The sequence below is a fragment of the Etheostoma cragini genome, chromosome 12 (assembly GCF_013103735.1).
Source record: "Etheostoma cragini isolate CJK2018 chromosome 12, CSU_Ecrag_1.0, whole genome shotgun sequence".
Taxonomy (NCBI): Eukaryota; Metazoa; Chordata; class Actinopteri; order Perciformes; family Percidae; genus Etheostoma; species Etheostoma cragini.
In genome coordinates, this window is record NC_048418.1 from 17233909 (window position 1) to 17245784 (window position 11876).

The following is an 11876-nucleotide window of genomic DNA, read 5'->3' on the forward strand; positions in this document are numbered from 1 at the left end:
AAACCATGTGCGCTAGCATCTCTGGAGTGGGTGAAGATGTGCCTCCAATGGAAAATCAAAAGACATGATACTCAAGCCAAAGAGTACTCCGTAGATTTAGCACAACAAAAATGGCGTTGGTCTCCAAAGGGTACGAAATATGCTCAATTGAGTAAAAATTGATGTACAAGACTGTAACGTATAACAAACAAATATAATAAATCGCTATATTTGGTTTCTAGTAGCTAGTCGGCTATTTGCATGTTTCCCCAACAACACAGTCGTGCATTTGTTTAGCTAGCAAGCCTATGACGTTCACTCATACGACGCTAATGTTAAAATGTCAGAGCTCCTTTCCTTCAGGCTCTTAAGTTAGAGTTAGCCAACATGGCGACCATGTAACATTAAAGCAAACGGACTATGTGGAGTGCCAACAAAATGAGGTGAGTTTTTCCTTAAAGAAAGAAATAAAACGTAATTTCTACTGTGCTTAATGGAAATAAATATTTCTTAAGTGGCAGTACGGTTAACCCACGGTATGGCGTTATGTATACGTTATTTACAGCTATATTACTGGCTTAAGATGAATTGTGTTAAAAATGTAATGGTTGCATACTAACCTTAAGGCAGTTTTGGGGTAACATCAGTCTCACATTTATTTTTGCTTTGCTTACTGAATAAATTCAGTTTGTCCCATTAACCCATTTACAAATTCAGTTTGTTCAGTTGTGTCGGAAATGATTCTGACCCCATACGAAAAACTATCCTGAGACTCACCTAAAGGAAATAGACCTACCGTTGTTAGCTTGTTTAATCACTTCAGTTTCACCTGACAGGCTTTTTAGTTTCTTTATAAATAGTCAACCGGAGTGTTGTGAAAGCTTCACGTGGACATGCCAAAAGCCATTCCTCTTGTAGCATTCACTGTTGCCTTAGTGAACTCTATTGTAAATGCGTGCAGGGACTTGGAGTAAATTTAACCCTCGTGTTGTCTTCCCGTCGACCGTGCTTTTTTGTTTTTCTGGGTCAAAATGTATTTTTTTGTGTGTTCATTGACACTTTTGTTGCTTTTCGACCTTTATGTCACTTTTTTCAATGTTTTTTTCACTTTTTTCCCATGTTATAGATGTCACTCTCTGCATTTTCCCACATTTGTAAAGCAATTTTCAACGTCCAAATACTATTGAACAGAACACTTAAATTAATTTAAAGTAGTGAATTGATCATTTGTTTTATTTGTACAGAGCGTTGCAGGGAACCTCCACGTTTTTTCTTTTGACAGTTTGTTTGAAAGGAACCCAAATTTATAACCTTTTGAAAACGGGTCAAATTTAACCCTAGGACAACATGACTGTTAATGGGATGTTCTGCCTATCTTTGTGCCTCCTCTTCTGCAGGGTCCCCCGATGCTGCATGGGGCTCCGGCGAGCCTGTTTGGTTTTGCCAATCCTGCTGCTACTCCTGGTTGGTGCAGCATTGACCGCTCTGCTGCCCCCTGCTGAGGACCAAGGAGGTGTTGGTGGCCTAGGAGTGCTACGCAAAGCAACATTACACAAAAAGAACCCTACTAAGGACCACCCTAGTGACAGCATAGGGGAGGAGGAGCAGAGGTTCACCATCATCATCCAAACTTACAACCGCACAGACATTTTGCTCAAACTCCTAAACCATTACCAGGCAGTACCTCATCTTCAGCAGATTATCATAGTCTGGAACAACATTGGGGAGCAGACACCTCTGAAGTTATGGAACTCTTTGGGACCTCATCCGGTCCCTCTGGTCTTCAAGGAGCAGACTATCAATAACATGCGCAACAGACTACAACCATTCCCTGAGATTGATACTGATGGTCAGTATATCGTCTGCAAATTGTTTATGCTCTGATATGGGACTATGCTTTTATAGAACTATATATGTTTTACCTGTTTCAATATTTTTCCAATGGTGAGCATTTGATTTTTGCTTTGCTCCTCAGCGGTGCTGATGCTCGATGACGACACCCTGGTCAGTGTTCCTGACATCAGTTTTGCTTTCTCTGTCTGGAAGGTAATAAGCGTCAGGGACAATGTAGATGAGAGTGATTAACATTCTGCAACTACACAGGATTTGGGTTTAAAATAATAATTGATTATGTAAATAAAGATTCATGTGGTGCTGCACCATCAGCAGGTACAGCATAAGCTGTTTTGTCTTTGGTTATGCAGCAATTTCCAGACCAGATTGTTGGCTTCGTCCCACGCAAACATGTCTCAACACCAGGAGGAGCGTACAGTTACGGCAGTTTTGAACTGCAGGACCCAGAAACAGCCGGAGGTGACAAGTAAGTTGTGCTTTTCTTTTGTCATAATTTCTTTTTCTCAAGCTAAACATAAAATTCACATATTGGCTCCTTGTTACTTACTTTGCTCTTACTTAGAGATGGGTGTAAAAAACATCAAAAAGTTTCTTGATGCTAAATATATATACGTGCTCATCAGGGGTCTGACCTTCACACCCCTACGTTGAAAGGAGGAGCTTTGCTAATTTCTAGTGATGATTTGTTGACAAATAGTTATATTTAACGGAGTTTACTCAATTCACAAGCAGGATTGAATCGCAAATCTGGCTTCTGTATCGTGCATGCACAGTTGTCATCAGAGCATGGTTAACTTCTGAGAGCTGCTGCTCCAGACTCTGGTAGAGATGTTCCAATACAGGCATTTTAGGCAGTATCGGTATCGGGAAGTACTAGAGTTTATACACAATCCTATACTATGTATAAAAAAACCTAAAGAAAATCTACATTAAAGTAGTTAATTTATGTTCTTTTCTTTTATGACTGACTGCCAAACTGGATGATAAAAGAAGGTTCTGTGGCGTTCATTGTTTGTGTTTGGTCATGTTTCACAAAGAGTTTAACCTGAGCCAGATCGACAACAGAGATAGAAACATATCACATCCATACAGGGAGAGCAGTATACAGTTGTTAAAACATAATAAAATATGTGACACAATGGTATCGGATCAGTACTCAGCATCGGCTGATACGCAAGTTCAGGTATCAGGATCTGTAGCTGAAAGCAAAAAATGGTATGGGACCATCTCTAGACTCGGGTTGAGCGTGCACCCCTTGAGCCCCCTAAGTTTTTACAATTGTGGCATGTGACACTGTTCATATTATACGTAAAAAGCTAAGAGAGCTTGCAGAATGTAGCAAACTCATCGTGCTGGAGCTGGGTAATTTGAAGTGGTAAATCAGGGTATTTTGGAGGTGCGAGGCTGCAAATTCAGGGATGCATGCTGGGTGGTTTCTGTTGTTCAGAGCGACCATGACTGACTCAACAGCCAACTGAAATGCACTAGCTCTTTTAGATGACACTAGGCCTGGGGATCACTTGCATTTTGCCAAACACTGTTTAGGTGCTAATTGTTGTACAGTTTTTTTTCTACTTATTCTACCTTGGGATAAAAATGTCTCTAAGTATTTCAAATAAACAAATACAAGCTATTAAAGTATTTTGGTAAAAATTTAATAATTATTTTCCTGTCCAGCTAAATGCAAATTACAAAATAATCAAATGTAAATACATTTGTATTTTAAGTAAAAAAAATGTAAATGTTTCCATCCCTGGTCTCACTATGATGTGAAAGCTTTTTATTTATTTATTTATTTTTATTTTTTTATAAATGCTTGAACTCTTTCTTGATCCACTCACTGCAGGTACTCCATGGTGTTAGTTGGTGCTGCCTTCTTCCACCGCCGCTACCTGCAGCTCTTCCAAGACCAACCTCAAGCAGTGCACGCGCTGGTGGATGAAACACAGAATTGTGACGACATTGCCATGAACTTTGCTGTAGCGCTGTATTTGAGGGAACACTCCATAGGCAAGGTTAACAAACCCTCCGGGGTCTTTGTCAAACCTGTAGACCTCCGCAACCTGGAAAAGGATGCCAGGAGCGGGTACCAGGGCATGTGGCACCGTCCTGAACACCTTCTTCAGAGATCCTACTGTATGAACAGGCTGACACAGATCTACGGCTTCATGCCGCTCTGCTTCTCCAACCTGATGGTGTCCCAGTTTGGCTTCCCCACCTACGCCAACCACAAGAGTAGAGGCTGAGCTGCCACACAGCTGATTAGTTTGGATTGAAAGACAGGCTCAAGTAAATTACATCTGTCTACGCTCAGGATTAGGTTGACATTGTTTAGACACTGTTGACCCCTGCATGTGTAGGAACCCTAATTTCAAATTTCACAGACAAAATATTTTTACAGTATTGCAACAAAAGTGTTTCAGCCGTGGGCGAAATACAAAATAAACAGTTTTTTAATAAGAGTGTTTAACTCAGTGTTGTGCTCTTTGTATCTTGTGATACTGAGCTGTTTCATCATTGAATCTGCAGGACTATCATGGATTTAGGACAATCACACACATGGCCCAGTCTGAGGAAAAAAATCTATATTTGATAAGGTAATCTCTGTATCGTTACCAAAGCTGCCTTTCTTTCAGTGTGAACAACCCTCTCAGTGGACTGTAGTGGTTGTTCCTCAACCAGCAGGTGTTAGTCTTAGATCTTCTTTGACAAGTTGCCTCGTTTGTAACCATGATTTACAACTCTGTGGTGCTGTCCCGTTAACATTTGTTTTTACTACATTTAGTTAGTTTATGGATTGTCACTCTTCTGGTGAGCTTGTATACATTTGTACGTACTGTTATTAAGTATTTACTGGTCAAAAGAGTGTCTGTACCAAAAGTGTGAATTTATGAATAAAATACAGGTATTTTGTACATTCTAGGTAATTCTTATTATGCATGCATGGACAATCTTTCTATCTTTTTAGTTTATTTAAATGTGTGCACATTATAAAGACTGTATCATGTTAATAAGTTAAATAAAGCCAACACTCTTTGAACAGAATTTGTGGATGATTTCATAATTATTGGTAAACAAGAGAGGAGTAACTCTGATGTCATGTTGCCTGAGCTCATTAATATTCAACATGCATTGAGCATTACTAGCGCAACCAGTTAGGTAAAGGAACCTGATAGCCAGGCTCTCATTGGCAACTGTTAACCAATCAGAGTCAAGCAGCTTAGCTCATTGAATATTAATGAGAACTGGCACAAATCAAGCTGAGTCTTACTATACCACGCTAGAATGGCTTAAACAAGGTAACGAAGGCATTTTTTCCCCAAAAAATGTTAGAGTCCATGGTAGAACTTCAGACATTACCACAAAGTAATGAAATAGGTGTGGCTGGGCACCTTTACTTAATAATGAAACAGGCTACAATGTAAGTTATGGGGCAAATGTCCAGCTTGTATTTACCTTCACAAAAGTGCTTGTTTTGCCACTGACAGGCTCAGATTAATATTCTGGCTGACAACATTATGGAAAGATTCCCTTCAGAGATAGACCTTTAAGCCTTCTTTGAGACCCTTTTTCTTTAATAAGAAACAGCTCTAAAGTTGGTAGCGCTTAAGCCACCAGGCTCCATTAAAAAAAAATATATGTATATGCTTTTAGCGCAAACATATTTTCACATGTAAATCAGTAGGCTGTGTTTATTTCAACCAAAAATAGAGTTATGATGGTTTGAAAAGGAGAAAGACAACCCCAAACTGCTTTTCATAGTTTTTTAGTTTCTGTCAACTTAGAATAAAATGTATTTTATGATGGTAAAATTACTGTTTTTTTACATGGACTCTGGTGGGTTTAGCAAACGTGATTTCATGGATGTTATGTTTATAAAAAACAAGAAAAAAAACAAAATTTTACTCTTTAACAGAAAGTTCAATCTCCTTAGAAATCTCTTCCAATGTTGTCAGACATTAATTTGAGAACATTTGTGAAGGTAAATACAAGCTGGACAATTGTCCTATTAACTTGCATTGTAGCTTGTTTGCCGCTAACAAATCCAGTGAGCTTGCTTAATACTGGACCAATTTCAAAGATTATTTTTCCCATCAGTCACGGAGACACAAAAACATAGGAAAATAAGTTGGGGGTAAAAACGGAAGTTACCCTTTAAGTCTGTGAACAGAGGTCAAGATCCTGAGAAATACTGAATGATTGAAGATCTTTCATTTCCTGATTTTTCTTTTCAGGGCTTCCAAGCTAAATTACTGACATATTGTTTTTGACAAAAAGCATCACTCCAGTGTCTAGAATTAAGAGTTCCCACTTGTTCCTAATTATGAGGTAAATTCTTGTTTTAATGACTAGTCCCCTCTTTAATTAAAAGCAAATATAAATGCATAATTAACTCAGATTGTTTTAATAGCAACATAAGACAAGCCCACAGGACTGTATATTACACTGAAGTCAGCAAATAATTCAGTCACTGAATCATATCAGCACTCTGCTTTTACTGCCCAGGCTTATACAATTACTTTTAATAATAGTAACAGGAAAAATCAAACTTTAAAACATCTATAAATATTAAGAGGTAGGAGAGTGAGAATATGTTTTATTTTGAAGGGGTTACTTGTAGGGCAGCAAATGTTATCAGTCTACAGAGTAAACATCTGGATTGCTTGAGGTCCAACCTGTTTTTTTTTTTTTTAATTTCCAGTCTCTGCATACCATTAAATCATCTTATGGTCATAACAAACCCTGATTTAAAAACTATATTAATAAACAGTTACACCCGACTCCCTCTCGGGGGATAAAAGCGTCCTTGCGTGTTCGGGGTTAACTGTGGACGCCCAGTTCTTTCAAAAAAGATCTGAGAGACCTTGCAGAGTGTCATTGTGGACCAGGTCCACCACCACCACTGACCCCAGGCCCACCTCCTGGCCTGGATCCACCAGCACCAGGAGAACGCATGTCATGCCACAGCTTCACAAGAGGCTCCCTTTTCCTCCAAATCAGTTTGTGACCATACGCCACATACCATCTGTAGGACAAAAAACATGGAGACGGTTGAAATGTACTGACTACAGGACAGGATACTACCAGACTATATAATACACAATGAGAAGATGAACACTGCTGTAAGTAGCTGAAAAAGTTGAAGTTCCAGTATATTGTGAATAATAGAGCAACAATGCATATTTACAGAATATAGTAAATACAGCATTCATCAGCTGTTATCACATGAAAGAGATCCCATGCTAATGACAACTGAGCCATCTATTGCACATCTGCTGATGAAGACAGATGTGTTTGAAAGATCTTGAAAAAGCTAGGGATTTAAGATTTTTTTTCTTTTAAACTATAAATACAATATGTGGTGCCATCGCTTTCTCACCTGCTGTTAAGAATGAAGTCTGGATGGACCTCAGCTACAACAAGACGTTTTACCCTTTCACTGTATTTCTTACAATTTGGGCAACAATCCAATTATCTCTTATTGGCATCTGATGTGTTTTAAGGATAGATGTAAGGTTTAAGGGACATTCTGCCCCAATATAAACACATAAGTTATAAGTTGTTGTTTATGAAAGCCATAAATACACTATTCTTAAAGATAAAGCCAGCCACTCACACTCCAAAGAGGGCTCCTCCAAGGTGAGCTGCGTGGTCAAAGAGCCGCCATCCCAGTATGAGCCCTGCTGTATCCATGGCGACGAGTACTTTCAGAGCCTAAAAGCAGACCAATGCCATGAACCTGACGTTACACACAATGTGCTGCACCAAATCAAGAACTATTAAGCCACCATGCATCCAGACATGCATACAGTACTTAGACATTCGCTTACATGCACAGGACATTGTCCGTTTTGCTCATGCAGAGAGTTACATCTCTTATCTGCAGCTAAAAATAAAAAATAGGAATGTCAACACCCTATTACCAAACTATTTCAAATCATATTGCACTTCAGACTTGTGTCTCTACTAGTGCTGTCAGTTAAACACGTCATTAACGCCGTTAATGCAAACCCATATTAACGGCATCAGTTTTTCTATTGTGAGATTAACGTTCTTTTTGGCCCAGCAAACTTTTACTTTTTAATAGTTGCTAAATGTCCCATTGACAAGACCAAAGTGATCTGTGTGTTTTGTCGTTGTGAACAGAGCTACCATCGCAGCACGTCCAATCTGAAAGACCACATGATGGCCAAGCACACAGCAGTTCAAAATATTATTTTCAGTGTTTTATTGATGGGCAGTGTTACATCGTGTGAGAGATTATTGGTGAATGACTGCTCCAAGCGAGAATATTAGGTGTGAAATTGAACACTACAGTAGGCAATAGGACAGTGTTGTTTTCAATTTAAAAAACTATTTGCACAATGCAAGCCGATCCACTTTTCCATGTTGATAAGGAAAAAAAAGGGACAAAAAGAAATCAATGCACGCGCATTTACATGGACATTTACAATAGATACAAAATTTGCAATTAATTGCGAGTCAACTATGACAATGCAATCAATTGCAATCTTTTGACAGCACTAGTCTTTACAAAACAAAACAACCTGGGAATGCACACACACACAGTGCATCACTTACATTTCCTGCTGTGAAAGTGATCATGGGGAGGAAGATTATTCCTAGTTTGGCCTCTGGCACCTTTGCACAGACTGCAGCCAGTACTGCCATGACAGCTCCAGACTACAGATCAGACAGAAGACAGGTCAGAACGTTAGGACTGCTGTAGTTCTTTTAAATCAAGATGTATGAAGATTTGAGCAAAAATCGTACTGCGCCTAATGATGGATGGAGACGTCCAGTGGCAGTTTTACACATGTAGCTGACCATAGTAGAAATCACACCTGAAAATACACATTATAATATCACTCTTTCTGCCACCAAAAAAACGTAATTCATCCATTTCTGAATAGATACCATATATTTTACCAATAGGTTCCACATGTTAAATAATCCAGATGTGTTAAGCTCCAAGACTAATGAGTCTAATGAAATTCAGAGTCATTTACCTAAATAGTAAATATGTAATATGTTCAGTGTGTCTTTTTAGTTTTCTAAATGTCTGTCATTAAATTTGAAGATTAAGTTATTTATAACTTGTGTTACTTAAATTGTTGAACCTAAATAGATTATGTAAGAGATTAAAAGGGATTGGGGTTTGACAGATACATTGCTGTTGCAATACTGGATTTATAATCAATTCAGTGTTATCAGACCCCAGTTCTATCTTTATTTGACTTACCAGCAGACAGGTAGAGTGCAAGAAACTGCTCCTTCCCTAAGAGAGAGACAATTCCTGATGAGAATGTCCACAGGACATACATGTTGGCCACCATGTGGATAATGGAGTAGTGGCTGAAGCAGGACAGGGCCATGGGAAGACATCGTGTTTCTGGTGGGGGACAGTTAAAAATGGACAGAAATAGAGAACTTTATCATGGCCAGTGGATCCAGCTGCACATTTTACACAGGCAAGAAAATCATTTCCTTTACTGTCCTTGTGTAAGCCATTTGTATTATGTAATTAATTCAAAAAGAACATGCATACTTACTGGAGGCTGGGTTGGACGTGAAGTACTTAATCATGGTTCTTTGCATTGAAGGGATGCGCCAGCAACACATAACTACAGCATTTACTGCAATGATGCCTGGAAAACAGTGATAAGGAAAGCTCCTGACTATGAAGAACTATGAGGGTTCTATTCAACATGAGTAAAGGTGTGGATGCTAGCTATTCAATTTTAAGAAATACAACGACATAAGGAGTCAGTCTGCAAAATTACCGGTTACAGTCTTCTGTCCCTCTGTGAGACTGCTCCAGAAGTCATCTACCATGGACATAAGGAGAAGGAGCTGCTGCTGGAAGCCTGACAGTTTGTTCCACCAGTCATGCCAGTACACCATGTCCTGAGACCCCTGGTGACATAGGAAAGGTAACATGTGATCTTGTGAAGTGCTGTCCCGATCCCATTTACACCTATCTGAGCCCATGTGGCCTCACACACTCACTCACTCACTTAGCACCTTAATTAACCAATGAAGTCAGGGAGTCTTTTGTATTTAGTCCTCAGGGCTCACTTTGGTACGGAGCCTATTACTACATTGGTTATATACGTTGACAGCAGTGGAGGAGAAGGCCAGCAGTTACCATCATTAAATCTCACCTGTAAGAGTTTTTCTGACTCCTCTTCAGCTTTTGGAGTCGTAACTCTTGACTTCAGGGTCTCATATTGTAGAATGGCAGCCGCACCAAAGGAGCAGCCTGTAAACTGACATAGAGTAAGAACACAACCAACGGCATCATTCTATCCCAAACCAAAGTACTGCATTCCTCTCATTCTAGTAAAAGAAGGGGAGGACCTACTCCGACTGTGAACATCAGGGGTTTTAAAAGTGTTGGTCGGGGGACTTTGGGAGGAGGGGGGGAACCTGGTGTGCCAGCCTCAGAAGGTGAAGCTTTTGATTCTTGGGTGACATTTCCTTTCTTTACATCCGGCTTTTTGGCTTCCCGACGGAAACTGCACCTTTGTTGGTTGTGGGGGTACAGTCTGCCAGACAAAACGTGTAGACACAGTGTTATTACCTAATTTACAGATTGACAGCTTTGGTAAATACACAATAACATGAACATATGTAGGCCTATATGATATAAGGCAAAGGAATATAACAGACACACAGGGGAAAAGCATGTAATGTTCCTATTTTCTTGTTGTTTTGTTTAGTCTTTGAAATGTGCCTGTTTTGTCTGATTTGCAGTCTAAAACTCATTAAGTGTACAATTGATTGAGATATTAAAAAAAGAGCATCAATCTGTCATAAACTGGACTCAAATGATGTTTGGCAAGAAAACAAATGACACGATTTACCAATCGGTTAACAATTTAGTTGCTATATTATAATATTATACAACGTTAGTGTTACTATGACCAACACATTTTTCTTAAACATTTCCTTTAAGAACCATCTTTGGAAAATGTTTGGGCTAACTGTAGCTGTTCTAGATGAGTAGGGTTGGGTGACAAAACCCGGTTCCACTATGGAACCGGTTCCTACGCAACCGGTAGGAATCGGAACGCAAAATGTTGGTTAATGTCTCGACTGAAATATTTTCCCTCTGTCGCTCCGAAAACGACGTAAACATATCACACTTTCTCTGTAGTCTACCGTTAGCTAGCTACCGTAAATGTTTGGCTACTTTTAAAAGGCCATATGTTCCCTTATATTTTGGGCTCACCAAAACGGACGTAAAAGCCTTTTAGTTGGTGTAATTTCTCAGTTTTTGAAGAATCGGTTTAGAGATCTTAATAGTTTTAAAAGTACCATGTCGGCACTGGAATGGTAAAAATCCAAACGATACACAACCTTCTAGCTAGCTTGTTGAGAAACCATACTCTGTTAATATTTACAGTCTGTGTGAGAACCATGTATGCTCAGTTAATTAGGCCCCGTGACTTAAGGTTTAACTTTTGGTCATTATCATATTGATTTATTAAGATATAGATTTAATATGGTGATGTTAAAGGCAGTAGGAAATGCTGCTTGGACAGAGATAGCTAGCTAGCTATCACGGACAGTGCTGGTCTTGTAGCGTTAGCTACGTTTTCACTGTAACAGATGAAATACACCGCTGTCTTCAGTCCCGTGAAGCGCTTTTCAATGACACTCGGAATAGTTTGCGTGAGGTAACGTGATTAACGTTAATCACGTTTGGCGAGAATTGGACAAACACACAAAAACACGTCCTGCCCGTTATTCTAGTAAAGGCAAACCCTGTCACATGAACAGCTTTACATGTGCCCACCTGGAGCTTTGTGAAGTAGTGTTGTTGGACCTGAGGAACTCTGTTTTAGTCCATTTCAATACACATCCTCTCCACGCCATGTTTGTTATGACCTCCTGCCTGAAGCCCCTCCCTCTCACACTAGAGCTAATGCTGCTTTCAGGGTCTCACGTAAAAGCTCCGACGTCTGTTTTTCACCCGCGTCCACTCAGGAGCTCTTCTTGGCATAAGAAAGTACTTTTTGAGGAGGAGTGGAGAAAGG

At 39.5% G+C, this 11876-nt stretch overlaps 2 protein-coding genes across 5 annotated transcripts; one reads left to right on the top strand and one right to left on the bottom strand.

The window, feature by feature from the left end:
- The first annotated feature begins 134 nt into the window (after window positions 1–134).
- extl2 (exostosin-like glycosyltransferase 2) lies at window positions 135–4755 on the top strand. 3 transcript variants are annotated; one of them, XR_004658780.1, is made up of 6 exons: window positions 135–422; window positions 1377–1828; window positions 1955–2025; window positions 2184–2299; window positions 3680–4666; window positions 4698–4755. XR_004658780.1 is itself a non-coding variant. In XM_034887867.1 (6 exons), exons 1-5 carry the CDS (start codon window positions 400–402, stop codon window positions 4077–4079), a joined length of 1062 nt encoding a protein of 353 aa, XP_034743758.1. In that variant the 5' UTR covers window positions 135–399; the 3' UTR covers window positions 4080–4122; window positions 4363–4755. The 3 variants fall into 3 exon arrangements, 2 of the variants coding, with proteins under 2 accessions (XP_034743758.1, XP_034743757.1); XM_034887867.1 differs by having other exon boundaries at window positions 3680–4122; window positions 4363–4755; XM_034887866.1 differs by having other exon boundaries at window positions 3680–4755.
- Window positions 4756–6513: 1758 nt separating this feature from the next.
- parla (presenilin associated, rhomboid-like a) lies at window positions 6514–11876 on the bottom strand. Of its 2 annotated transcripts, XM_034887864.1 has the most exons (10): window positions 11636–11876; window positions 10199–10382; window positions 9999–10103; window positions 9618–9750; window positions 9387–9482; window positions 9077–9226; window positions 8608–8678; window positions 8416–8517; window positions 7451–7548; window positions 6514–6859 (listed from the first exon to the last, which is right to left on the bottom strand). In XM_034887864.1, the coding sequence occupies exons 1-10, from the start codon at window positions 11713–11715 to the stop codon at window positions 6709–6711; spliced, it is 1170 nt and encodes a 389-aa protein (XP_034743755.1). In that variant the 5' UTR covers window positions 11716–11876; the 3' UTR covers window positions 6514–6708. The 2 variants fall into 2 exon arrangements, with proteins under 2 accessions (XP_034743755.1, XP_034743756.1); XM_034887865.1 differs by lacking the exons at window positions 6514–6859; window positions 7451–7548 and adding an exon at window positions 7581–7720.

Excerpts from the sequence above, each read along its gene's own strand:
- extl2 (XM_034887866.1), top strand. The coding sequence starts at position 400 with ATGTGGAGTGCCAACAAAATGAG. Across the intron at positions 2,026-2,183 it reads TTGCTTTCTCTGTCTGGAAG|CAATTTCCAGACCAGATTGT; the intron begins GTAATAAGCGTC and ends TTGGTTATGCAG. Across the intron at positions 2,300-3,679 it reads GAAACAGCCGGAGGTGACAA|GTACTCCATGGTGTTAGTTG; the intron begins GTAAGTTGTGCT and ends CACTCACTGCAG.
- parla (XM_034887864.1), bottom strand. The coding sequence starts at position 11,715 with ATGGCGTGGAGAGGATGTGTATTGAAATGGACTAAAACAGAGTTCCTC. Across the intron at positions 10,104-10,198 it reads CCCTGATGTTCACAGTCGGA|TTTACAGGCTGCTCCTTTGG; the intron begins GTAGGTCCTCCC and ends ACTCTATGTCAG. Across the intron at positions 9,227-9,386 it reads CACGTCCAACCCAGCCTCCA|AAACACGATGTCTTCCCATG; the intron begins GTAAGTATGCAT and ends GTCCCCCACCAG.